This window comes from Carcharhinus amblyrhynchos, unplaced genomic scaffold (assembly GCF_965287045.1).
Source record: "Carcharhinus amblyrhynchos unplaced genomic scaffold, sCarAmb.v2.hapA scaffold_981, whole genome shotgun sequence".
Classification (NCBI taxonomy): domain Eukaryota; kingdom Metazoa; phylum Chordata; class Chondrichthyes; order Carcharhiniformes; family Carcharhinidae; genus Carcharhinus; species Carcharhinus amblyrhynchos.
The window spans coordinates 7,501-35,257 of record NW_027650721.1 but is presented as its reverse complement, the minus strand read 5'-3'; the positions used below and the strand labels follow the sequence as shown (position 1 = coordinate 35,257).

Sequence of the window (27,757 nt, the reverse complement as noted above, 5' to 3'; positions counted from 1 at the left end):
GAGGGTCGGTGCTGAGGGAGCGCCGCACTGTGGGAGGGTCAGTGCTGAGGGAGCGCCGCACTGTGGGAGGGTCGGTGCTGAGGGAGCGCCGCACTGTGGGGAGGGTCGGTGCTGAGGGAGCGCCGCACTGTGGGGAGGGTCGGTGCTGAGGGAGCGCCGCACTGTGGGGAGGGTCGGTGCTGAGGGAGCGCCGCACTGTGGGGAGGGTCGGTGCTGAGGGAGCGCCACACTGTGGGAGGGTCGGTGCTGAGGGAGTCCCGCACTGTGGGGAGGGTCGGTGCTGAGGGAGCGCCGCACTGTGGGGAGGGTCGGTGTTGAGGGAGCGCCGCACTGTGGGAGGGTCAGTGCTGAGGGAGCGCCGCACTGTAGGGAGGGTCGGTGCTGAGGGAGCGCCGCACTGTGGGAGGGTCAGTGCTGAGGGAGCACCGCACTGTGGGAGGGTCAGTGCTGAGGGAGCGCCGCACTGTGGGAGGGTCAGTGCTGAGGGAGCGCCCCCTCAGCAGTCCCTCGCTCCTCTCTCTGACGTCCCTCTGGTGTAGAACTATTTCTTCTTAGTTTCCTTGCAAGCCACCACATATCGCTGAGCAACATTGAGGGGTGGGGAGTAACCATCAGCGTACGATGTGTCCTCAAAAAGGACAGAATAATCTTCCTGAGGCTATGGGAAAAATAAGAGCAGAATAAATATCTGTACACTGACTGGTGTCTCTCAGTCCTTTCTCTCTCTCTCTCGGGGAGATATCTGTACACTGACTGGTGTCTCTCAGTCCCCTCTCTCTCTCTCTCAGGGAGATATCTGTACACTGACTGGTGTCTCAGTCCTCTCTCTCTCAGGGAGATATCTGTACACTGACTGGTGTCTCTCAGTCCCCTCCCTCTCTCTCAGGGAGATATCTGTACACTGACTGGTGTCTCTCAGTCCCTCTCTCTCTCTCAGGGAGATATCTGTACACTGACTGGTGTCTCTCAGTCCCCTCTCTCTCAGGGAGATATCTGTACACTGACTGGTGTCTCTCAGTCCCCTCTCTCTCTCTCAGGGAGATATCTGTACACTGACTGGTGTCTCTCAGTCCCCTCTCTCTCAGGGAGATATCTGTACGCTGACTGGTGTCTCTCAGTCCCCTCTCTCTCTCTCAGGGAGATATCTGTACACTGACTGGTGTCTCTCAGTCCCCTCTCTCTCTCTCAGGGAGATATCTGTACACTGACTGGTGTCTCTCAGTCCCCTCTCTCTCTCTCAGGGTGATATCTGTACACTGACTGGTGTCTCTCAGTCCCCTCTCTCTCTCTCAGGGAGATATCTGTACACTGACTGGTGTCTCTCAGTCCCCCCTCTCTCTCTCAGGGAGATATCTGTACACTGACTGGTGTCTCTCAGTCCCCTCTCTCTCTCTCTCTCAGGGAGATATCTGTACACTGACTGGTGTCTCTCAGTCCCCTCTCTCTCTCTCAGGGAGATATCTGTACACTGACTGGTGTCTCTCAGTCCCCTCTCTCTCTCTCAGGGAGATATCTGTACACTGACTGGTGTCTCTCAGTCCCCTCTCTCTCTCTCAGGGAGATATCTGTACACTGACTGGTGTCTCTCAGTCCCCTCTCTCTCTCTCAGGGAGATATCTGTACACTGACTGCTGTCTCTCAGTCCCCTCTCTCTCTCTCTTGGGGAGATATCTGTACACTGACTGGTGTCTCTCAGTCCCCTCTATCTCTCTCAGGGAGATATCTGTACACTGACTGGTGTCTCTCAGTCCCCTCTCTCTCTCTCAGGGAGATATCTGTACACTGACTGGTGTCTCTCAGTCCCCTCTCTCTCTCTCTCTCGGGGAGATATCTGTACACTGACTGGTGTCTCTCAGTCCCCTCTCTCTCTCTCAGGGAGATATCTGTACACTGACTGGTGTCTCTCAGTCCTCTCTCTCTCTCTCTCAGGGAGATATCTGTACACTGACTGGTGTCTCTCAGTCCCCTCTCTCTCTCTCTCTCAGGGAGATATCTGTATACTGACTGGTGTCTCTCAGTCCCCTCTCTCTGTCTCTCTCTCAGGGAGATATCTGTATACTGACTGGTGTCTCTCAGTCCCCTCTCTCTCTCTCTCTCAGTGAGATATCTGTACACTGACTGGTGTCTCTCAGTCCCCTGTCTCTCTCTCAGGGAGATATCTGTACACTGACTGGTGTCTCTCAGTCCTCTCTCTCTCTCTCAGGGAGATATCTGTACACTGACTGGTGTCTCTCAGTCCCCTCTCTCTCTCTCAGGGAGATATCTGTACACTGACTGGTGTCTCTCAGTCCCCTCTCTCTCTCTCAGGGAGATATCTGTACACTGACTGGTGTCTCTCAGTCCTCTCTCTCTCTCTCAGGGAGATATCTGTACACTGACTGGTGTCTCTCAGTCCCCTCTCTCTCTCTCAGGGAGATATCTGTACACTGACTGGTGTCTCTCAGTCCCCTCTCTCTCTCAGGGAGATATCTGTACACTGACTGGTGTCTCTCAGTCCCCTCTCTCTCTCTCTCTCAGGGAGATATCTGTACACTGACTGGTGTCTCTCAGTCCTCTCTCTCTCTCAGGGAGATATCTGTACACTGACTGGTGTCTCTCAGTCCCCTCTCTCTCTCTCTCAGGGAGATATCTGTACACTGACTGGTGTCTCTCAGTCCCCTCTCTCTCTCTCAGGGGGATATCTGTACACTGACTGGTGTCTCTCAGTCCCCTCTCTCTCTCAGGGAGATATCTGTACACTGACTGGTGTCTCTCAGTCCCCCTCTCTCTCTCAGGGAGATATCTGTACACTGACTGGTGTCTCTCAGTCCCCTCTCTCTCTCTCAGGGGGATATCTGTACACTGACTGGTGTCTCTCAGTCCCCTCTCTCTCTCTCTCTCAGGGAGATATCTGTACACTGACTGGTGTCTCTCAGTCCCCTCTCTCTCTCTCTCTCAGGGAGATATCTGTACACTGACTGGTGTCTCTCAGTCCCCCCTCTCTCTCTTAGTTACTTACCCGTTGGGGAGCTGTGTGAATGAGAGCTCGATAGAAACATGTTGTCTGCGGATACAAGGCCAGGACAAGTTGATCCTTCTGGAATAAAGCTTCCGGGTCTGTCTCCGGGTTTGCTTTCCACTGCGGCAGTGGAATGATACGCCTGCGACTGAGGGTATGGCGTCTAGAACAGTAACACAGCGGGTTAGCGCTGCTGTCTCACAGGGACCCGGGTTCCATTCCCCGCAGCACAGCGGGTTAGCGCTGCTGTCTCACAGGGACCCGGGTTCCATTCCCCGCAGCACAGCGGGTTAGCGCTGCTGTCTCACAGGGACCCGGGTTCCATTCCCCACAGCACTGCACTGTGGGAGGGTCGGTGCTGAGGGAGTCCCGCACTGTGGGAGGGTCGGTGCTGAGGGAGTCCCGCACTGTGGGAGGGTCGGTGCCGAGGGAGTCCCGCACTGTGGGGAGGGTCGGTGCTGAGGGAGTCCCGCACTGTGGGGAGGGTCGGTGCTGAGGGAGTCCCGCACTGTGGGGAGGGTCAGTGCTGAGGGAGTCCCGCACTGTGGGAGGGTCGGTGCTGAGGGAGTCCCGCACTGTGGGGAGGGTCAGTGCTGAGGGAGTCCCGCACTGTGGGAGGGTCGGTGCTGAGGGAGTCCCGCACTGTGGGGAGGGTCGGTGCTGAGGGAGTCCCGCACGGTGGGGAGGGTCGGTGCTGAGGGAGTCCCGCACTGTGGGGAGGGTCGGTGCTGAGGGAGCGCCGCACTGTGGGGAGGGTCGGTGCTGAGGGAGCGCCGCACTGTGGGAGGGTCGGTGCTGAGGGAGCGCCGCACTGTGGGAGGGTCGGTGCTGAGGGAGTCCCGCACTGTGGGAGGGTCGGTGCTGAGGGAGCGCCGCACTGTGGGGAGGGTCGGTGCTGAGGGAGCGCCGCACTGTGGGAGGGTTGGTGCTGAGGGAGTCCCGCACTGTGGGAGGGTCGGTGCTGAGGGAGTCCCGCACTGTGGGGAGGGTCGGTGCCGAGGGAGCGCCGCACTGTGGGGAGGGTCGGTGCCGAGGGAGCGCCGCACTGTGGGGAGGGTCGGTGCCGAGAGAGCGCCGCACTGCAGGATATAAAAACTTACTCCTTTCCCTCTTCATCGATATCATCCACCTCGTATCTGTTGGGAGGAGAGAGAGAGAGGGAGGGGGTGAGATGATTACTCAAGATTCGGAGTTCCCCAAATCCCCAGGAGGTCGGGAAGATATTCAGGACTCTCAGTGTTGGCCATTGAGAACCCAGGTGAGATGGTCCCTCTCACAAATTTCTCTGCTGACCTCGGCTTTCTCACCCCGGGGTCGGTGGGGTTGGACAGATCCCTCCCTCCGCACAGTCCTTCCTCTTGGTCAACTCAATTCCAGCCTACCTGGACCCACCCCAGTTGGCCCACAGTGGGCACCATCTCCACTCAACCCTGGAACACCCAGTTTGCAAGGACACCAGGTGTCAGAATCCTATTTCTTGACCACCGCTCGGCCTTCCACACCACCATTCCCACGAAACCCATCCCCAAATTCCGTGTCCTGGGCCTCGGCTCCTCCCTCTGCGACCGGATCCTGAACTTCCCAACCCACAGACCACAATCAGTCAGGATCGGGAACACCACCTCCCCCAGGGTCATCCTCAACACCGGTACCCCACGGGGCTGTGTTCTCAGCCCCCCCTCGCTATACTCCTTATCCACCTCTGTCTGTGCGGCCAAATCCCCCTCCAATTCGAGTTTCAAGTTTGCTGATGGCATCACCGTAGTGGGTCAGATCTCAAACAATGAGGAGACAGAGAACAGGAATGAGATGGAGAATCTGGTGAACTGGTGCGGTGACAATAATCTCTCCCTCAATGTTAACAAAACGAATTGTCATCGACTTCAGGAAGGGGAACATGTCCCTGTCTACATCAACGGGGACGGAGTAGAAAGGGTCGAGAGTTTCTCTGTGTCCAGATCACCAACAACCTGTCCTGGTCCCCCCCCCCATGCTGACACTATCGTTAAGAAAGCCCCACCAACGCCTCTACTTTCTCAGAAGACTAAGGAAATTTGGCATGTCCGCTCCGACTCTCACCAACTTTTACAGATGCCCCATAGAAAGCATTCTTTCTGGTTGTATCACAGCTCGGTCTGGGCTCCTGCTCTGCCCAAGACCGCAAGGAACTACAAAAGGGTGGTGAATGTAGCCCCAATCCATCACACAAACCAGCCTCCCATCCATTGACTCTGTCTACACTTCCCGCTGCCTCGGGGAAAAGCAGCCGGTATAATTAAGGACCCCCCCCACCCCACACACCCCGGACATTCTCTCTTCCACCTTCTTCCGTCGGGGGAAAAAGATACAAAAGTCTGAGGTCCCGTACCGACCGACTCAAGAACAGCTTCTTCCCTGCTGCTGTCAGACTTTTGAATGGACCTACCTCGCATTAAGCTGGTCTTTCTCTACACCCTCGCTGTGACTGTAACACTACATTCTGCACCCTCTCCTTTCCTTCTCTATCAACGGTATGCTTTGTCTGTACAGCGCGCGAGAAACAATACTTTTCACTGTATCCCAATACACGGGACAATAATAAATCAGATCCGATGCGGGAACTCACTTGTTTGCTGTGTGGCTGTAACTCACCACCTCGGCTAAAATCCACTGCTCATCCCCGTCCAGACCCTTCACACGGGCAGCCACCTTATCACCGGGTTTGGCCACGTAGTCACTGGACGCTGGGATTGCCCCACAGAGCGGGGGAGGCCTGGGACAGAGAGAGAGACGGGCAGGGGGAGAGAGAGAGACGGGCAGGGGGGGAGAGAGAGAGACGGGCAGGGGGGGAGAGAGAGAGACGGGCAGGGGGGGAGAGAGAGAGACGGGCAGGGGGGGAGAGAGAGAGACGGGCAGGGGGGGAGAGAGAGAGACGGGCAGGGGGAGAGAGAGAGAGACGGGCAGGGGGAGAGAGAGAGAGACGGGCAGGGGGAGAGAGAGAGACGGGCAGGGGGAGAGAGAGAGACGGGCAGGGGGAGAGAGAGAGACGGGCAGGGGGAGAGAGAGAGACGGGCAGGGGGAGAGAGAGAGACGGGCAGGGGGAGAGAGAGAGACGGGCAGGGGGAGAGAGAGAGACGGGCAGGGGGAGAGAGAGAGACGGGCAGGGGGAGAGAGAGAGACGGGCAGGGGGAGAGAGAGAGAGACGGGCAGGGGGAGAGAGAGAGAGACGGGCAGGGGAGAGAGAGAGAGACGGGCAGGGGGAGAGAGAGAGAGACGGGCAGGGGGAGAGAGAGAGAGACGGGCAGGGGGAGAGAGAGAGAGAGACGGGCAGGGGGAGAGAGAGAGAGAGACGGGCAGGGGGAGAGAGAGAGAGAGACGGGCAGGGGGAGAGAGAGAGAGACGGGCGGGGGGAGAGAGAGAGACGGGCGGGGGGAGAGAGAGAGACGGGCAGGGGGAGAGAGAGAGACGGGCAGGGGGAGAGAGAGAGACGGGCAGGGGGAGAGAGAGAGACGGGCAGGGGGAGAGAGAGAGACGGGCAGGGGGAGAGAGAGAGAGACGGGCAGGGGGAGAGAGAGAGACGGGCAGGGGGAGAGAGAGAGACGGGCAGGGGAGAGAGAGAGACGGGCAGGGGGAGAGAGAGAGACGGGCAGGGGGAGAATTACAAATATTAAGTCTTATTGTGCTCTGGAACAGATTGGATCACAACAGGAGGAGGCCACTCTGCCCCTCTCTCTCCAGCCTGTTACACGTTGACGAGTGGTGTGCCCCAGGGGGTCGGTGCTGGGACCCCAATCTTTCGCTCTGTGCACGAACGATTTGGAGGCAGGAACTGAGTTTGCAGGTGACGTGTAGGGGGACAGGTGGGATTGAGGGAGTGGGGGGGGGCGGGTGGGGGGGCTCTAGGAGGACGTGGATGGGTTGGGAGAGGGGGGCAGAGAAGGGGCAGATGGAACATAACACGGGACAAAGTGGGAGGTTTCGGCACTTTGGAAGGAGGAACAGAGACAGGGACCGTTCTCTAAACGGGGAAAACGCTTTGGAAATCGGGAAGGGACTTGGGAATACGAGATTCCCTTGAGGTTACCGTGCAAGGTTCAGTTAGGAAGGCAAATGCAGTGTTAGCATTCGTGTGGAGAGGGTTAGAATACAAGAGCAGGGATGGACATCCGAGGCTCGGGTCAGACCCCATCCGGAGCAGTTTTGGGTCCCCGTATCTCAGGGAGGACGTGCCGGACCCTCGGAAAGGGTCCAGAGGGAGGTTCACAAGAACGATCCCCTGGGATGAAGAGCTTGTGGTGTGAGGAACGGGTTGAGGACTCTGGGTCTGTACTCATTGGGAGTTTAGAAGTGGGGGGGATCTTATTGAAACTTCCAGGATACTGCGAGGGCCCTGGATAGAGTGGACGTGGGAGAGGATGGTTCCACTAGTGGGAAAAACTGGAACCAGAGAGGGCACAACCTCAGGGTAAAGGGACGGTCCTTTAAAACAGAGATGGGGAGGGATTTCTTCACCCAGAGAGTGGGGAATGTGTGGGAACTCTTTGCCCCAGAGGAGGCCGGGTCACTGAGTGTCTTTAAGACAGAGATAGATCGGTTCCTGATTAATAAGGGGGTCAGGGGGAAAAGGCAGGAGAATGGGGGATGGGGAAAATATCAACAGTTGAAAAGATCAACACTTAAGTCCCGCTATTTTCTCCATCCGGGGCATTTATCCAGTTCAGGCGAAGGAGCCCGGGACGGTGAGGGTGTGGGACACACAAACACACACATACAGAGACCTCAATCCGCGCCCCCCTCCGCCTCCCCCTCACCATCTCAACCCTCCACTCCACACCACCCCCCCGAAACTTACTTCTCTCCCGGTTTCCCGATCCAGAGAGGTAGGGTCATGGCGGACTGTTGAAGGAGGGTCATGAGGACCCCGCGTCGCATGGTTTTCCTGGGGGGTTCGGTGTCGTTGTAGAGGCCGGCGTTCCGGGCAGCTGGGGAAGGTTCACAATCGTTGGTTCAGGGTCAATCACAATGAGGGGGGGGGGGATTCCCCCCCCCGATCCCCCCTCCCCCAACCCGCGGCTACGCCCCGATCCCCCCCTCAGTGACATCCCAAACTGCTCCTCCCCCCACCCTTGCGGTAACACCCAGACACCCCCCCCACACCGTGGCGATGCTTGGATCCCTCTGTCCTGCCCTGACACCCGGATCCCTCTGTACTCCACAGTTCAACAATCTCCCCTCCCTTGACTATTCCCTTCCTCAAACCGATACCTCACAGATCCGCCTCTCACACTTTCCGGGTGACCAGAGAACCCCCTCCCCCTCCCCCGCCATTCCCTTCGGGGCCCCCCAGCAAACCGAGGTGACAGTCGCTCCTTGTAATCTGCCAATAAACTCGATTTACTCGCTGCTTAGCCTGTCCCGCTCCGGAGGAAACTACCCCAGGGCTCGAGCACAAAGGGTTCAATGGCCGAAATACTCAAATCCCAGAGTCCGGGGGTCACGGGGGGGGATCCACTGGGGGGGATCTCAGGTTTCCTTGGGGGGAGGGGAAGGGTATGGGGGGGTCCCAGGATGAATGGCTTACCAATCCGCCGTTCTTCCAACATGGATTTAATCTCAGCAATCTTGTCCAAAGCCTTTCGTAGTATACTAGACACAGAGAGAGAGAGAGAGAGAGAGGGAGACCACTGTGGGAGGGTCGGTGCTGAGGGAGCGCCGCACTGTGGGAGGGTCGGTGCCGAGGGAGCGCCGCACTGTGGGAGGGTCGGTGCTGAGGGAGCGCCGCACTGTGGGAGGGTCGGTGCTGAGGGAGTCCCGTGCTGTGGGAGGGTCGGTGCTGAGGGAGTGCCGCACTGCGGGAGGGTCGGTGCTGAGGGAGCGCCGCACTGTGGGAGGGTCGGTGCTGAGGGAGTCCCGCACTGTGGGAGGGTCGGTGCTGAGGGAGCGCCGCACTGTGGGGAGGGTCGGTGCTGAGGGAGCGCCGCACTGTGGGGAGGGTCGGTGCCGAGGGAGCGCCGCACTGTGGGAGGGTCGGTGCCGAGGGAGCGCCGCACTGTGGGGAGGGTCGGTGCCGAGGGAGCGCCGCACTGTGGGGAGGGTCGGTGCTGAGGGAGTGCCGCACTGTGGGGAGGGTCGGTGCTGAGGGAGTGCCGCACTGTGGGAGGGTCGGTGCTGAGGGAGCGCCGCACTGTGGGGAGGGTCGGTGCTGAGGGAGCGCCGCACTGTGTGAGGGTCGGTGCTGAGGGAGCGCCGCACTGTGGGGAGGGTTGAACACTTACTTGCATTCTGCCTCAGCATCAGCTTTTGCTGTGGTGTAGAGACCTCGGAGCTTTGTGCGATAGTACGGAGATACTGTAGAAAAGAGAGAGACACTGAGAATGGACCAGAGACACCCCCCTCCACCCCCTCCCTATCTCTGTAACCCCCTCCAGCCCCCCTACACCCCCTCCCTATCTCTGTAACCCCCTCCAGCCCCCCTACACCCCCTCCCTATCTCTGTAACCCCCTCCAGCCCCCCACACCCCCTCCCTATCTCTGTAACCCCCTCCAGCCCCCCTACACCCCCTCCCTATCTCTGTAACCTCCTCCAGCCCCCCTACACCCCCTCCCTATCTCTGTAACCCCCTCCAGCCCCCCTACACCCCCTCCCTATCTCTGTAACCCCCTCCAGCCCCCCTACACCCCCTCCCTATCTCTGTGACCCCCTCCAGCCCCCCTACACCCCCTCCCTATCTCTGTAACCCCCTCCAGCCCCCCTACACCCCCTCCCTATCTCTGTAACCTCCTCCAGCCCCCCTACACCCCCTCCCTATCTCTGTAACCCCCTCCAGCCCCCCTACACCCCCTCCCTATCTCTGTAACCCCCTCCAGCCCCCCTACACCCCCTCCCTATCTCTGTAACCTCCTCCAGCCCCACTACACCCCCTCCCTATCTCTGTAACCTCCTCCAGCCCCCTACACCCCCTCCCTATCTCGGTAACCCCCTCCAGCCCCCCCCTACACCCCCCTCCCTATCTCTGTAACCTCCTCCAGCCCCCCTACACCCCCTCCCTATCTCTGTAACCCCCTCCAGCCCCCCTACACCCCCTCCCTATCTCTGTAACCCCCCTCCAGTCCCCCTACACCCCCTCCCTATCTCTGTAACCCCCTCCAGTCCCCCTACACCCCCTCCCTATCTCTGTAACCCCCTCCAGCCCCCCTACACCCCCTCCCTATCTCTGTAACCCCCTCCAGCCCCCCTACACCCCCTCCCTATCTCTGTAACCCCCTCCAGCCCCCCACACCCCCTCCCTATCTCTGTAACCCCCTCCAGCCCCCCTACACCCCCTCCCTATCTCTGTAACCCCCTCCAGCCCCCCTACACCCCCTCCCTATCTCTGTAACCTCCTCCAGCCCCCCTACACCCCCTCCCTATCTCTGTAACCCCCTCCAGCCCCCCTACACCCCCTCCCTATCTCTGTAACCCCCTCCAGCCCCCCTACACTCCCTCCCTATCTCTGTGACCCCCTCCAGCCCCCCTACACCCCCTCCCTATCTCTGTAACCCCCTCCAGCCCCCCTACACCCCCTCCCTATCTCTGTAACCTCCTCCAGCCCCCCTACACCCCCTCCCTATCTCTGTAACCCCCTCCAGCCCCCCTACACCCCCTCCCTATCTCTGTAACCTCCTCCAGCCCCCCTACACCCCCTCCCTATCTCTGTAACCTCCTCCAGCCCCCTACACCCCCTCCCTATCTCTGTAACCCCCTCCAGCCCCCCCTACACCCCCCTCCCTATCTCTGTAACCTCCTCCAGCCCCCCTACACCCCCTCCCTATCTCTGTAACCCCCTCCAGCCCCCCTACACCCCCTCCCTATCTCTGTAACCCCCCTCCAGTCCCCCTACACCCCCTCCCTATCTCTGTAACCCCCTCCAGTCCCCCTACACCCCCTCCCTATCTCTGTAACCCCCTCCAGCCCCCCTACACCCCCTCCCTATCTCTGTAACCCCCTCCAGCCCCCCTACACCCCCTCCCTATCTCTGTAACCTCCTCCAGCCCCCCCTACACCCCCTCCCTATCTCTGCCTAAACCTCTCGGTTCCCTCGGGGTTAACCCCCGATCGCGATGCGAGGCAGAGAAACTCACTCTTTTGTTCGGTTTGCATTCTCTCGTGGGTTTTCTGAATGTTGACGAGGTTATGTTCACTCCGCGATCTCTCCTCCTGCACAGGGGGAGGGGGAGGGGGAGGGGGAGGGGGAGGGGGAGGGGGACGCGCGGTGGGGGGGGTGGGGGGGGAGGGGGAGGGGGACGGGCGGACAGAGAGGGAGAGATATTAACAACAAAGAAAATTCCAGCACGGGAACAGGCCCTTCGGCCCCTCCTGCGCCGCCCCATGCTGCCCCCCCCCCCCCCGACTGAACTAAACCCCCCCTACCCTTCCGGGGACCGTATCCCTCTATTCCCCATCCTATTCATGGATTTGTCCAGACGCCCCCTTAAAACTCACTCCCGTATCCGCTTCCACTCCCTCCCCCCCCGGCAGCGAGTTCCAGGCACCCACCCCCCCTCTGTGTAAAAAATCTGCCTCGTACATCTCCTTTAAACCTTGCCCCTCGCACCTTAAACCTGTGCCCCCCCGCGTAATTGACTCTTCCACCCTGGGGGGGGAAAAAGCTTCTGACTCTCCACTCTGTCCCTCATCATCTTGTAGACTTCTATCAGGTCTCCCCCTCAACCTCCAGTGAGAACAAACCAAGTTTCTCCAACCTCTCCTCATAGCTAATGCCCCTCCGTACCAGGGGCAACATCCTGGTAAATCTTTTCTGTAACCCTCTCCAAAGCCTCCACACCCTTCTGGTAGTGTGGGTGACCCAGAATTGAACACTATATTCCAAGGAGGAGGACAAGGAGGAGAACGGGGGCAGAGTGGTGTAGAGCGAGAGCTGATATGTTACCCCCAAGACCATGAGGTTTTATTTTGTGGAAAATCCCTCCTGGGAATCCCAGTACAGAACATCCGCAGGTTCCCCTTTAACCACTGTTGATGAAACTCCCCCCAAAGAACTCCAATCAATTCGTTAAACCTGATCTCCTTTCACAAAACCATGTAGACCCAGCCTTCAATGTAAATCCAACCCTCAACAACCTGTCCTGGTCCCCCCCCACGCCGACACTATAGTTAAGAAAGCCCCACCAACGCCTCTACTTTCTCAGAAGACTAAGGAAATTTGGCATGTCCGCTCCGACTCTCACCAACTTTTACAGATGCCCCATAGAAAGCATTCTTTCTGGGTGTATCACAGCTCGGTCTGGGCTCCTGCTCTGCCCAAGACCGCAAGGAACTACAAAAGGGTGGTGAATGTAGCCCCCAATCCATCACACAAACCAGCCTCCCATCCATTGACTCTGTCTACACTTCCCGCTGCCTCGAGGAAAAGCAGCCGGGATAATTAAGGACCCCCCCCACCCCACACACCCCGGACATTCTCTCTTCCACCTTCTTCCGTCGGGGAAAAAGATACAAAAGTCTGAGGTCCCGTACCGACCGACTCAAGAACAGCTTCTTCCCTGCTGCTGTCAGACTTTTGAATGGACCTACCTCGCATTAAGCTGATCTTTCTCTACACCCTCGCTGTGACTGTAACACTACATTCTGCACCCTCTCCTTTTCTTCTCTATCAACGGTATGCTTTGTCTGTACAGCGTGCAAGAAACAATACTTTTCACTGTCTCCCCATACACGTGACAATAATAAATCAAATCAAATCTCTCTCTCCCCACCTCCCCCTGTCCCCCAGGACGGATTTAGCCTAGCCACTCCGAGGAGTGAGGGGGAACAGAGTATTAAGATCACCCTCGTCTGAGGCAGACTCTCACGCAGCACAGCGGGTTAGCGCTGCTGTCTCACAGGGACCCGGGTTCCATTCCCCACAGCACAGCGGGTTAGCACTGCTGTCTCACAGGGACCCGGGTTCCATTCCCCGCAGCACAGCGGGTTAGCACTGCTGTCTCACAGGGACCCGGGTTCCATTCCCCACAGCACAGCGGGTTAGCACTGCTGTCTCACAGGGACCCGGGTTCCATTCCCCACAGCACAGCGGGTTAGCACTGCTGTCTCACAGGGACCCGGGTTCCATTCCCCACAGCACAGCGGGTTAGCACTGCTGTCTCACAGGGACCCAGGTTCCATTCCCCACAGCACAGCGGGTTAGCACTGCTGTCTCACAGGGACCCGGGTTCCATTCCCCGCAGCACAGCGGGTTAGCACTGCTGTCTCACAGGGACCCGGGTTCCATTCCCCGCAGCACAGCGGGTTAGCGCTGCTGTCTCACAGGGACCCAGGTTCCATTCCCCGCAGCACAGCAGGTTAGCACTGCTGTCTCACAGGGACCCGGGTTCCATTCCCCACAGCACAGCGGGTTAGCACTGCTGTCTCACAGGGACCCGGGTTCCATTCCCCACAGCACAGCGGGTTAGCACTGCTGTCTCACAGGGACCCGGGTTCGATTCCCCACAGCACAGCGGGTTAGCGCTGCTGCCTCACAGGGACCCGGGTTCCATTCCCCACAGCACAGCGGGTTAGCACTGCTGTCTCACAGGGACCCGGATTCCATTCCCCACAGCACAGCGGGTTAGCACTGCTGTCTCACAGGGACCCGGGTTCCATTCCCCACAGCACAGCGGGTTAGCACTGCTGTCTCACAGGGACCCGGGTTCCATTCCCCACAGCACAGCGGGTTAGCACTGCTGTCTCACAGGGACCCGGGTTCCATTCCCCACAGCACAGCGGGTTAGCACTGCTGTCTCACAGGGACCCGGGTTCCATTCCCCACAGCACAGCGGGTTAGCGCTGCTGTCTCACAGGGACCCGGGTTCCATTCCCCGCAGCACAGCGGGTTAGCACTGCTGTCTCACAGGGACCCGGGTTCCATTCCCCACAGCACAGCGGGTTAGCACTGCTGTCTCACAGGGACCCGGGTTCGATTCCCCACAGCACAGCGGGTTAGCGCTGCTGTCTCACAGGGACCCGGGTTCCATTCCCCACAGCACAGCGGGTTAGCACTGCTGTCTCACAGGGACCCGGATTCCATTCCCCACAGCACAGCGGGTTAGCACTGCTGTCTCACAGGGACCCGGGTTCCATTCCCCACAGCACAGCGGGTTAGCGCTGCTGTCTCACAGGGACCCGGGTTCCATTCCCCGCAGCACAGCGGGTTAGCGCTGCTGTCTCACAGGGACCCGGGTTCCATTCCCCACAGCACAGCGGGTTAGCGCTGCTGTCTCACAGGGACCCGGGTTCCATTCCCCACAGCACAGCGGGTTAGCGCTGCTGTCTCACAGGGACCCGGGTTCCATTCCCCGCAGCACAGCGGGTTAGCACTGCTGTCTCACAGGGACCCGGGTTCCATTCCCCACAGCACAGCGGGTTAGCGCTGCTGTCTCACAGGGACCCGGGTTCCATTCCCCGCGGCACAGCGGGTTAGCGCTGCTGTCTCACAGGGACCCGGGTTCCATTCCCCGCAGCACAGCGGGTTAGCGCTGCTGTCTCACAGGGACCCGGGTTCCATTCCCCACAGCACAGCGGGTTAGCACTGCTGTCTCACAGGGACCCGGGTTCCATTCCCCACAGCACAGCGGGTTAGCGCTGCTGTCTCACAGGGACCCGGGTTCCATTCCCCACAGCACAGCGGGTTAGCGCTGCTGTCTCACAGGGACCCGGGTTCCATTCCCCGCAGCACAGCGGGTTAGCGCTGCTGTCTCACAGGGACCCGGGTTCCATTCCCCACAGCACAGCGGGTTAGCACTGCTGTCTCACAGGGACCCGGGTTCCATTCCCCGCGGCACAGCGGGTTAGCACTGCTGTCTCACAGGGACCCGGGTTCCATTCCCGGCTCGGGTTACTCTCTGTGTGGAGTCTGCACATTCTCCCCGTGTCTGCGTGGGTTTCCTCCGGATGTTCCGGTTTCCTCCCACAGCCCGAAAGACGCGCTGGTTCGGGGTGGATTGGGTCGTGCTAAATTCTTCCTCAGTGCGACCCCCCGAACAGGTGCCAGAGTGTGGGATTTTCACAGTAACTTCATTGCCGTGTTAATGTCAGCCTCAGTTGTAACTAACCTGAGTCTGTTTGATCAAATGATGGAGATCCCCGAGTAACTCAGAGATCCGTGTGTCCGCAGAAACCAACGCCATCCTGTTGAGAGAGAGAGAGAGAGAGAGAGACAGGGTCAGAGGGGTATCCGGGGATCAGCGAACCCTGGGGTAAACACAGTAAGGAGTCTCCCCACACCAGGTTAAATTCCAACAGGTTTATTTGGCAGTAGAACGCGAATCTTCACAGTTAATCAAGTCTTAAAGGTGCAGAAAATCTTTAAGGCTTGAATAGCAGATTAGCTGTAAAGACTCCCATTCTAATCAGTAATCTGTAAACTATGTGTGCTGTTATATCCCCTGTCTGTGATCAGAACTCTCTCCGCTCACCTGACGAAGGACCAGAGCTCCGAAAGCTAGTTTACTGCCAAATAAACCTGTTGGACTTTAGCCTGGTGTTGGGAGACTCCTTACTGTGTTTACCCCAGTTCAACACCAGCATCTCCACATCATGGGTACTGGCAGCACCCCCTGGGGGGGGAATGCACCCTCTGGGGGGGGGGGGGGGGGGTATCTGGGGGGAATGCACCATCTGGGGGGAGGGGGGAATGCACCCTCTGGGGGGGGTGTATATGGGGGAATGCACCCTCTGGGGGGTGAATGCACCCTCTGGGGGGTGTATTTGGGGGAATGCACCATCTGGGGGGGGTGTATATGGGGGAATGCACCCTCTGGGGGGGGTGTATATGGGGGAATGCACCCTCTGGGGGGTGTATTTGGGGGAATGCACCATCTGGGGGGTATCTGGGGGGAATGCGCCCTCTGGGGGGGTGTATTTGGGGGAATGCACCCTCTGGGGGGTGTATTTGGGGGAATGCACCATCTGGGGGGTGAATGCACCGTCTGGGGGGTGTATGTGGGGGAATGCACCCTCTGGGGGGGGTATCTGGGGGGGATGCACCCTCTGGGGGGTATCTAGGGTGAATGCACCCTCTGGGGGGGTATCTGGGGGTCAGTGCACCCTCTGGGGGTATCTGGGGGGTGAATGCACCCTCTGGGGGGTATCTAGGGGGGAATGCACCCTCTGGGGGGGTATCTGGGGGGGATGCACCCTCTGGGGGGGTATCTTGGGGTCAGTGCACCCTCTGGGGGGTATCTGGGGGGTGAATGCACCCTCTGGGGGGTATCTAGGAGGGAATGCACCCTCTGGGAGGTATCTAGGGGGGAATGCACCCTCTGGGGGGTGTATGTGGGGGAATGCACCCTCTGGGGGGGGTATCTGGGGGGGATGCACCCTCTGGGGGGTATCTAGGGTGAATGCACCCTCTGGGGGGGGTATCTGGGGGTCAGTGCACCCTCTGGGGGTATCTGGGGGGTGAATGCACCCTCTGGGGGGTATCTAGGGGGGAATGCACCCTCTGGGAGGTATCTAGGGGGGAATGCACCATCTGGGGGGTGTATGGGGGGGGATGCACCCTCTGGGGGGGTATCTGGGGGTCAGTGCACCCTCTGGGGGTAATTTTCACTCACCTACACGAATCTAGTTACACTGGAAGAGCTGGCCACTACTGCGCATGCCCACACCCGGCCGTCCCAGGCAGTAGCCCATCTGCGCACGCCCAGAACTGGGAACCGCCCACTGAACCCAGCACGCATGCCTAGCCCTCCCCCCCGCCGCCGCCAAACTGCAGTGCGCATGCCTCTGACACACCATGCCATGGTACGCATGCTCAATACCCTGCTCTCGCTCCCGTCGTCACCACGCATGCTCATACCCAATCACGCCCCGACCGTCTGCTGTCAAGACGTATGCTCCGCAACCGGCACCCAGCCGCCATTACGCATGCTCAGTTACCTTCTCTCGTCCCCCTGTAAATACGCATGCTCAATACCCAAGCATGCTCCAGCCATCCGTGCGCATGTGTAGAATCCGGCACTCCCCGCCCTCAGCCAGTACAGCGCATGCATTCTGCCGGTCGCCTGCATGACGCATGCGCTCTTTCCACAACGCAGTCGGTCCCATTGGTCCATTCCCTTGTCTATCATCGCGACCCAACCAATGGATGCCGGGGACGGCCCGGAGAAGTCCCCGCCCACAGTGGGACGGCGTCCGCCGAGTGACAGAAACAGGTGAAAGCGGATCTGAACTCGAAATAACCCCAAAAACCCCCTTAAACCCCCCCAATACAGAATAATACCCTGTAAATAAAGGTGAAACCCCTAAATACAGATTATACCCATCTAAATAAAGATTAATCCTCTCTGAATTAAAGTAAATGCAAATAAAGAGTAAAGAGAGAGGGACTGAATGGCCTCCTCCTGGTCCTGTGTAACAGGCTGGAGAGAGAGAGATGGGCTGAATGGCCTCATCCTGGTCCTGTGTAACATGCTGGGGAGAGAGGGGCTGAATGGCCTCCTCCTCTTCCTGTGTAACAGGCTGGAGGGAGAGAGATGGGCTGAATGGCCTCTTCCTGTTCCTGTGTAAAAGGCTGGAGAGGGGGAATCTAACCATCTCCTCCCATTGACACTCAATGTTTACCATCACTGAATCCCCCCTCCCCCCACTATCAACATCCTGGGGGTGACCATTGACCAGAAACCGAACTGGGACCCAGCCAGATAAATCCTGTGTCTCCCAGAGCGGGTCAGAGGCTGGGGATCCTGCGGAGAGTAACTCACCTCCTGACTCACACCACCTCCTCCCCACCCAGTCTGTCCCACCATCTACAAGGACACAAGTCAGGAGTGTGATGGGATACTCTCCGCTCGCCTGGATGGGTGTGGCTCCCAACAACACTCGAGAAGCTCGACACCATCCGGGACGGATCAGCCCCCCCCCCCCTCCTCACTTCCACTCCAACCCACTCAACTGAGATTGAACAAGAGAGATAGCGAAAGATAAAGAGTGCAAGAGACAGAACAAGGGACAGAGAGAGAGACAGCGAGAAAAAGAGACGCACACACAGTGATAGCGACAGAAAGAGAGAGAGAGAATAGACAGCACATGGTTAGCGCCGCTGTTCGATTCCCAGCTCGGGTCACTGTTTGTGGAGTTTGCGCATTCTCCTCATGTCTGTGTGGGTTTCCTCCAGGTGCTCTGGTTTTCTCCTACAGATCCAAAGATGTGCGGGTTAGGTGGATTGGCAATGCTAAATTGTCCCTTAGTGTCCAAAGATGTGTAGGTTAGGGTGGATTGGCCATGCTAAATTGTCCCTTAGTGTCCAAAGATGTGTAGGTTAGGGTGGATTGGCCATGCTAAATTGTCCCTTAGTGTCCAAAGATGTGTAGGTTAGGGTGGATTGGCCGTGCTAAATTGTCCCTTAGTGTCCAAAGATGTGTAGGTTAGGGTGGATTGGCCGTGCTAAATTGTCCCTTAGTGTCCAAAGATGTGTGGGTTAGGGTGGATTGGCCGTGCTAAATTGTCCCTTAGTGTCCAAAGATGTGTAGGTTAGGATGGATTGGCCGTGCTAAATTGTCCCTTAGTGTCCAAAGATGTGTCGGTTAGGGGGATTGGCCATGCTAAATTATCCCTTAGTGTCCAAAGATGTGTAGGTTAGGGTGGATTGGCCATGCTAAATTGTCCCTTAGTGTCCAAAGATGTGTAGGTTAGGGGGATTGGCCATGCTAAATTGCCCCTTAGTGTCCAAAGATGCTCTGTCGATAAGTAAGTGATGCTTTGATGGGCCTCATTTCGCACTGTGGAAATTCTATGGGGATTTGGGTTTGTCGCTGTGTTTGGGTGTGTCTCTGGGATATCCGATGTCAAGTATGCCCTGTGGAGATGCGGTGAGGCTGGTGTACGGATCAGTGGCTGGTTGGGTTAAGGAGTAGGTACCCATTGGGAGTGGCCCCCTTCTCCTAGTCTCTTTCTTCCAGTTACGTTCCTGGAATGGCGGCTCTGGGAATACGAGGAGAGATCGAGGCGATTGGAAATATTGAAGACTGGAGCAGGACGAGGCCATTCAGCCCACCCATCGATGGCTGGTCGTCCAACTCAATAGCCCGGTCCCGCTTTCCCCCCATAACCCACAGGCTCACCGGCTGAAGAAATATCTCCTCACCTCCGTCCTAAATGGTCTACCCCCCCCCCCCCAAATCCTCAGTCTGTGACCACCTCCCCCCTCCCGGTTCTGGACTTCCCCCCCAACTACACCATGTTACAACTGTACAAAACTCGGGTGCGGCCGCACTTGGAGTATTGAGTACAGTTCTGAGTCGCCGCATTATAAGAAAGATGTGGAGGCTTTGGAAAGGGTGCAGAGGAGGTTTACCAGGATGTCGCCTGGTCTGGTGGGAAGGTCTTACGAGGAAAGGCTGAGGGACTTGAGGCTGTCTTCGTTCGAGAGAAGAAGGTTAAGAGGTGACTTAATAGAGGCGTACAAGAGGATTAGATAGGGTGGACAGTGAGAGCCTTTTTCCTCGGATGGTGATGGTTAACACGAGGGGACATAGCTTTAAATTGAGGGGTGGTAATTATAGTACGGAGGTAGGTTCTTTACTCAGAGGGTAGTGAGGGTGTGGAATGCCCTGCCTGCAGCAGTTGTGGACTCGCCAACTTTAAGGGTGTTCAAATGGTCAGTGGATAGGCATATGGATGAGATTGGAATAGTTAGATGGGCTTTAGATTGGTTCCACTGGTCGGCACAACATTGAGGGCCGAAGGGCCTGTACTGCGTTGTAATGTTCTATCCGGGACACCCTCCCTGCATCTACCCTGTTAGAATTTTATAAATCTCTGTGAGATCCCACCCCCCCTCCAGCGGGAAAGGATCCTAACCTGGTCAATCTCTCCTCGTACGTCCGTACACCCCGGGAATCAGCTGGGAAACCCTCCCCTCCAGAGCGAGAACATCCTTCCTCAGATCAGGAGACCCAAACTGCCCCCAATACTCTCGGTGTGGCCTGGACAATCGTAACAACACATCCCTCTGCTCCAAACCTCTCGCAACGAAGGCCGTTTGCCTCCCTTACCGCCTCGTGCTTACCCGCAGCGACCGGTGCACAAGGACGCCCAGATCCCTCTGCACGCTCCCCCTCTCCCAATTTACGCCCACTCAGGGAGTAATCTGCAGCCTCGATACTGCTCCCAAAGTGAGTCACCTCACATCAGGGGAGTGTTCACTGGAGTTTCGAAGAGTGAGAGGGGGGATCTGATAGACACTTACAAAATTCTAACAGGGTTAGACAGGGGAGATTCAGAAAGAATGTTCCCCATGGTGGGGGGGGCAGTCCAAAGTGGGGGGGGTCACAGTTTGAGGATAAGGGGTAAACCTTTTAAGACTGAGGTGAGGAGAAATTTCTTCATCCAGATTTGATTTATTATTGTCACGTGTATGGGGAGACAGTGAAAAGTATTGTTTCTTGCGCGCTGTACAGACAAAGCATACCATTCATAGAGGAGGAAAGGAGAGGGTGCAGAATGTAGTGTTACGGTCACAGCGAGGGTGTAGAGAAAGATCAGCTTAATGCGAGGTAGGTCCATTCAAAAGTCTGACAGCAGCAGGGAAGAAGCTGTTCTTGAGTCGGTCGGTACGGGACCTCAGACTTTTGTATCTTTTTCCCCGACGGAAGAAGGTGGAAGAGAGAATGTCCGGGGTGTGTGTGGGGGGGGGGTCCTTAATTATCCCGGCTGCTTTTCCCCCGAGGCAGCGGGAAGTGTAGACAGAGTCAATGGATGGGAGGCTGGTTTGAGGTAAGCTGTTTCCTATGTTAGAGACACACAGTACGAGGGGCCATGGGCTTAGGGTGAGCGGGGAGAGGTATAACACAGATATTAGAGGGAGGTTTTTCACACAGAGGGTACAGGGGGTATGGAATGCTCTGCCAAGTAAGGTGGTGGAGGCAGGCACGCTGGAGTTGTTTAAGAGTTACTTAGACAGGCACATGAGTGGGTTGGAGATGGGAGGATATAGGAGATTGTTTTAAATAAGGTTCACTAGCATTGGGACGTCCCTGGGAATGTATAAGGATGTGGTATGATACTAATGTTTTTCTCTTTTAATTCACAGGTTTTAAGTCGGTCCACCTTGTTGTCTAACGAGGGGCGTACACGCAATGGGTCGTACTGGGGCTGCTCTTGGATGTTTCGAGATTGGCCTAATGCTTCATGTCGTTAGTGTGTGCCTAAACTGGACCAGATACTGGGCAAGACGACAGCTCAGTGACTATCACTGATTGCTGTGCAGACACATGGATTTGGGCCGGTGTCTGTGGGAGTTTGCGCATTCTCCCCGTGCTTGCGTGGGTTTTCTCCGGGTGCTCCTGTTTCCTCCCACACCCCAAAGATGTGCTGTTAGGCTGATTGGTGTAACAAATTGTCCCTAAATTAGTCTCCCCTCAATGTGGATGGCCATAAAACAATAGATAAGGGTCATGGGTGGATGGGGGGGGACTGGTAATGTTAAAAGGGCGGCACGGGCTCGTTGGGCTGAAGGGTCTGTTTCCCGGGCTGTTTTTGTTCTTTGTGAGAGTCTTTCCGACTGAGGTTAATCTCGCACAGCCTCTCTATCTCACTCCGATTGTGATATCTCCGCGCCCAGTGTTAATCATTCCCCAGTGTACACATTGGACTCAAACCTCGTGAGCTGTTTTTAATCAGGAAGCTGTTATTCACGAAGGAGACTGTCAATGTCACGGCGGGGGGACAGGGAGAGTATGAGTGTCAGAGGGGTGGAAACAGCGAGTGTCAATTTCACGGGGGGACACACACCGTGTGTCAATTTCATGGGGGGGCACGGTGTGTCAATTTCACTGGGGGGGACATACATACACACACAGTGTCAATTTCACTGGGACACACACACCGTGTGTGGATGAACAGAGGGATCTAGGTGTGTGTGTACATAGATCCCTGAAAGTTGGGAATCAAGTAGATAAGGTTGTCAAGAAGGCGTACGGTGTCTTGGCGTTTATTGGTAGGGGGATTGAATTTAGGAGTCGCAGTGTAATGTTGCAACTGTACACTACTCTAGTGCGGCTGCACTTGGAGTACTGTGTGCAGTTCTGGTCCCCGCATTACAAGAAGGATGTGGAGGCGTTGGAGAGGGTGCAGAGGAGGTTTACTAGGATGTTGCCTGGTATGGTGGGGAGGTCCTATGAGGAGAGACTGAGGGATCTAGGGTTGTTTTCGTTGGAAAGAAGGCGGCTAAGAGGGGATCTTATTGAAACATATAAGATGATTAGAGGTTTAGATAGGGTGGATAGTGATAGCCTTTTTCCTCGGATGGAGAAAGCTAGCACGAGGGGGCATGGCTTTAAATTAAGGGGGGGTAGCTACAGGACGGATGTCAGGGGTAGGTTCTTTACCCAGCGGGTGGTGAGGGATTGGAATGCCCTGCCTGCTGCAGTTGTAAATGCGTCTAGTTTGGGGGCGTTTAAGAGATCTCTGGATAGGTTTATGGATGAAAAGGGATTGGTATAGGCTAGTGGGTCATTGTTTTTGTAACTGGTCGGCGCAACATCGTGGGCCGAAGGGCCTGTTCTGCGCTGTAATGTTCTATGTTCTATGTGTGTCAATTTCATGGGGGGGCATGGTGTGTCAATTTCATGGGGGGGCACGGTGTGTCAATTTCACTGGGGGGGACATACATACACACAGTGTCAATTTCACTGGGACACACACACCGTGTGTCAATTTCATGGGGGGGCACGGTGTGTCAATTTCACTGGGGGGGGGGACATACATACACACACAGTGTCAATTTCACAGGGGGGACAGAACACAGAGTGACAATTTCACAGGGACACACACACACATGGAATGTCAATTTCACGGGGGGGGGGGGGAACTCACATGGAATGTCAATCTCATGGGGGGAGACACGGACTGTCAATGTCACGGGGGTGAGAGACACGGAGTGTCTCTGTCTCTCCCCTGTCCCCCTGCCTCTCTCTCTCTCTGTGTCTCCTGACCGTATCCAGTCCACCCCCTGCCAGGGAGAAGAGGGGGCTTTGTTCAGACCCCCTGCTTGAGGGAAGGGGCTCTGTACAGATGCTCAGACACTGGGGGGGGAGGGGGGAATTCTGTACAGACACTGTGAGGGGGGGGTCACACTGTGGGGGGGGTTCTATGTACAGACACTGTGAGGGGGGCGGTCACATGGGAGGGTCTCTGTACAGACATGGGGGGGGTCACACAGGGGGGGTCTCTGTACAGACAAGGTGGGGGGGGGGGGGGAAGAGGTCTCTGTACAGACACTCAGGCACACAGAACCCCTGGCTCATACATACAGAGCGAGGGCAGTCCAAAGATGTGTAGGTTAGGGTGGATGGCCGTGCTAAATTGTCCCTTAGTGTCCAAAGATGTGCAGGTTAGGGTGGATTAGTGGGTAAATGTTAAGGATATGGGGGTAGGGCCTGGGTGTATGTGTGTTCGGTTAGCACTGTCACAGCACCCCGGGCTCCATTCCCCACAGCACAGCGGGTTAGCGCTGCTGTCTCACAGGGACCCGGGTTCCATTCTCCACAGCACAGCGGGTTAGCGCTGCTGTCTCACAGGGACCCGGGTTCCATTCCCCGCGGCACAGCGGGTTAGCACTGCTGTCTCACAGGGACCCGGGTTCCATTCCCCACAGCACAGCGGGTTAGCACTGCTGTCTCACAGGGACCCGGGTTCCATTCCCCACAGCACAGCGGGTTAGCACTGCTGTCTCACAGGGACCCGGGTTCCATTCCCCGCGGCACAGCGGGTTAGCACTGCTGTCTCACAGGGACCCGGGTTCCATTCCCCGCAGCACAGCGGGTTAGCGCTGCTGTCTCACAGGGACTCGGGTTCCATTCCCCACAGCACAGCGGGTTAGCACTGCTGTCTCACAGCGCCAGGGACCCGGGTTCGATTCCCGGTCTCGGGTTAGCGTCTGCGCGGAGTGTGCACAGTCTCCCCGTGTCTGCGTGGGTTTCTTGACGTGGGGGTTAAGAGGTGGATCGGCCGCGCTAAATTCTCCCCTTCCCAAACAGGCTGCGGGAGTGTGGATGTGCGCTGTAACTTCACCGCGGTGTCAACGTCAGCCGCACTCGTGACACTGACGGGCAAACACTTGGGAGAAAAGTGTGCAAAGGGCTGGCTGCTGTCTGTGTAAACACACACGCCTGGCCAGAGAGGGGGTGGTGGAGGAAAAAGCCCCTCCTTCTGAGCGAGGGCTGATGTAATCTGTGTACCCTGCAGTAAACAAGTCGAGAGAGCCAGGCACAGCTCACACAGTCGGTGCACGGAGGACAGACACACACACACACACACAAATATTCCTGGTCTCGAATAGAACCCCGGGGGGGCCATGGCGGAGCAAGCTAAGACTCAGAAGCTTCAGGCTAACGCCTTCGAGGATCAGTACTATGACCAGTACGATTACTACAATTTCAACGAACGATTCTGCGGTGAGTTCCGACCCCATTCCCCAGCTTACAAACAAAACTGACGGACTGGGGGAACACCAGAAAGCTCGAGGGAGCTCCTTTAACCTCCCCCCCCCACCTTTCCCTCGCAAAATACACCACAACCCTTCCTCCCTGCTGGTACGAGGGGGACGCGGGTTACCTCGGAGAAACTTGCAAAAGTTTTGGGGGAAAGAAAAACTTCTTGCCTTTGGCCGCTTTCCAATTCGTAAACCGCCCGCATGTCGATACTGTCTGCAGGAGGAGCTCTGAGATTTGCAAACAGGGCTTAGGGGAGTCACAGAGGTTTACAACATGGAAACAGGCCCTTCGGCCCGATTTGTCCATGCTGCCCCTTTTCTTTAAACCACTAAGCTAATCCCAATTGCTCGCGTTTGCCCCATATCCCTCTACACCCATGTAACGCTTTTTAAAACACAAAATTGTCCCCACCTCTACTACTGCCTCTGGCAGCTCGTTCCAGACACTCACCACCCTCTGGGTGAAAAAAGTTGTCCCTCTGGACCCTTTTGTATCTCTCCCCTCTCACCTTAAACCTCTGCCCTCTAGTTTTAGACTCCCGTACCTTTGGGGAAAAGATATTGACTATCTCACTGATCTGTGCCCCTCATTATTTTATAGACCTCTATAACATCACCCCTCTACGCTCCAGAGAAAAAAGTCCCAGTCTATCCCAGCCTCTCCTTATAACTCAATCCGTCAAGTCCCAGTAACATCCTAGTAAATCTTTTCTGCGCTCTTTCTAGTTTAATAATATCCTTTCCATAATAGGGTGACCAGAACTGTACACAGTATTTCCAAGTGTGGCCTTACCAATGTCTTGTACAACTTCAACAAGACGTCCCAACTCCTGTATTCAATGTTCTGACCGATGAAACCAAGCATGCCGAATGCCTTCTTCACCACTCTGTCCACCTGTGACTCCACTTTCAAGGAGCTATGAACCTGTCCCCCTAGATCTCTCTGTTCTGTAACTCTCCCCTACCATTAACTGAGTGAGTCCTGCCCTGGTCCAATCGACCAAAATGCATCACCTCGCGTTTATCTAAATTAAACTCCATCTGCCATTCATCAGCCCACTGGCCCAATTGAGAGACTTGCAGGATCTCTCTGAACACCTACCCAGAAAAACTTTTTAAAACAACAATTTGAATATTGGTCCATGGGGAGGGAATGTATAGAATATCTTTAAACTTCTGTGGCTTCTTTGAAACTTGATGCAAGTAGGGTTTACAGAATATCTGGGCGTACAGGTACACAGGTCACTGAAAGTGGCAACGCAGGTGGAGAAGGGAGTCAGGAAGGCATACGGCATGCTTGCCTTCATCGGCCGGGGCACTGAGTTTAAAAATTGGCAAGTCACGTTGCAGCTTTATAGAACCTTAGTGAGGCCGCACTTGGAATATAGAGTTCAATTCTGGGTCACCCACACTACCAGAAGGGTGTGGAGGCTTTGGAGAGGGTTACAGAAAAGATTTACCAGGATGTTGCCCCTGGTACGGAGGGCATTAGCTATGGGGAGAGGTTGGAGAAACTTGGTTTGTTCTCACTGGAGGTTGAGGGGGAGACCTGATAGAAGTCTACAAGATGATGAGGGACAGAGTGGAGAGTCAGAAGCTTTTTCCCCCCAGGGTGGAAGAGTCAATTACGCGGGGGGGCACAGGTTTAAGGTGCGAGGGGCAAGGTTTAAAGGGAGATGTACGAGGCAGATTTTTTACACAGAGGGGGGGGTGGGTGCCTGGAACTCGCTGCCGGGGGGAGGGAGTGGAAGCGGATACGGGAGTGAGTTTTAAGGGGGCGTCTGGACAAATCCGTGAATAGGATGGGAATAGAGAGGGATACGGTCCCCGGAAGGGTAGGGGGGGTTTAGTTCAGTCGGGGGGGGGCAGCACGGGGCGGTGCAGGAGGGGCTGTTCCCGTGCTGGAATTTTCTTTGTTCTTTGAGGTGGGGGCACAGGGATAGGGAGGGGTGCACACTCCGCTCTGACCCTCCTATACACCTCCCCCCCCCCCCAGGTGATAACAGTCGGAAGGGACGCAGTAAGAAGGAAGCCAGTGAGAACACCAATCGCTACAGCCCATCTGGGCATGAACGGAAAATCACCCAAAAACTCCAGAGATCCGAACAGAACCGGAGGGAAGTGAGGGTGAGAGCGAGGGGGGGGGGGGGGGGGGAAACGGGCGGGGCGTCGGCGGGGGGGGGGGGAAACGGGGCGGGGCGCCCACCGGGGGGGGACGGGCGCCCGCGAGGGGGGGGGGGGAATGGGGCGGGGCGCCCGCGAAGGGGGGGGGGACGGGGCGGGGCGCCCGCGAAGGGGGGAACGGGGCGGGGCGCCCGTGAAGTGGGGGGAACGGGGCGGGGCGCCCGTGAAGGGTGGGGGACGGGACGGGGCGCCCGTGAAGTGGGGGGGACGGGACGGGGCGCCCGTGAAGTGGGGGGGACGGGACGGGGCGCCCGTGAAGTGGGGGGGGACGGGACGGGGCGCCCGTGAAGTGGGGGGACGGGACGGGGCGCCCGTGAAGTGGGGGGACGGGACGGGGCGCCCGTGAAGTGGGGGGGACGGGACGGGGCGCCCGTGAAGTGGGGGGACGGGACGGGGCGCCCGTGAAGTGGGGGGGGACGGGACGGGGCGCCCGTGAAGTGGGGGGGACGGGACGGGGCGCCCATGAAGCGGGGGGGACAGGACGGGGCGTGCGCCCGTGAAGGGGGGGGGGGGGGGGGGAAACGGGGCGGGGCGCCCGCGGGGGGGGGGGGAACGGGGCGGGGCGCCCGAGAAGCGGGGGGGGGGTGGGGAAATGGGGCGGGGAGCGGTGGTGAGTGTGCGAGGCAGCTTTGGGGAGGGGGGAGGGCCCGCGGTGCGGGATCTGCCTTTCCGTTCCCACTTCCCGCTGGACCAGTCCGTCCCGTATCCTTTCCCCTTCAGGCCGAGGACCCGGCGACCTGACCCCCCCCACCCCACATCCCGAACTCTGACCAGGCGTGCTGGAGAAGAAAGGCTGGAACTCCCGGACACGGATCGCACGGAAACGCCCCTACCTCGGACACGGAAACGGATTTTGAGTACGGACCTCCCTCCCTTCCTTCCTGCCCCCCCCCCACCACCCCACCGACAGAGGCGCGAGGCGGGGGGGGTGGAAACATACGCACACGCGCCCCGACAATCTCCGTTGACGGGCCGACGAGCAAGCGTGGGGCTGGTTAATAAACACAGCGGCAACTGGGAGGGAGACAGACTACCTAGATAACCTCCGGGAGCCCGCACAGAGGATACTGCCTCGAGGTGCACACCTCCCGCTCCCTCTCGCAGGGAGAGACGGCGGGTACAG

At 57.5% G+C, this 27,757-nt stretch overlaps 2 protein-coding genes across 5 annotated transcripts; one reads left to right on the top strand and one right to left on the bottom strand.

Annotated features, from left to right (window-relative positions):
* Positions 1–431: 431 nt before the first annotated feature.
* sgf29 (SAGA complex associated factor 29) lies at positions 432–26,104 on the bottom strand. Of its 4 annotated transcripts, none has more exons than XM_080184873.1 (10): positions 25,244–26,104; positions 15,068–15,143; positions 11,099–11,174; positions 9,253–9,325; positions 8,559–8,623; positions 7,830–7,959; positions 5,604–5,750; positions 4,099–4,134; positions 2,999–3,161; positions 432–658 (listed from the first exon to the last, which is right to left on the bottom strand). In XM_080184873.1, exons 2-10 carry the CDS (start codon positions 15,140–15,142, stop codon positions 542–544), a joined length of 882 nt encoding a protein of 293 aa, XP_080040999.1. In that variant the 5' UTR covers position 15,143; positions 25,244–26,104; the 3' UTR covers positions 432–541. The 4 variants fall into 4 exon arrangements, with proteins under 4 accessions (XP_080040999.1, XP_080040995.1, XP_080040997.1 ...); XM_080184869.1 differs by lacking the exon at positions 25,244–26,104 and adding an exon at positions 16,571–16,646; XM_080184871.1 differs by lacking the exon at positions 25,244–26,104 and adding an exon at positions 16,589–16,646.
* On the top strand, positions 24,160–27,375 carry nupr1b (nuclear protein 1b). Its single transcript, XM_080184874.1, has 3 exons — positions 24,160–24,412; positions 26,447–26,622; positions 27,355–27,375. Exons 1-3 carry the CDS (start codon positions 24,313–24,315, stop codon positions 27,373–27,375), a joined length of 297 nt encoding a protein of 98 aa, XP_080041000.1. The 5' UTR covers positions 24,160–24,312.
* The last annotated feature ends 382 nt before the right edge of the window (positions 27,376–27,757 follow it).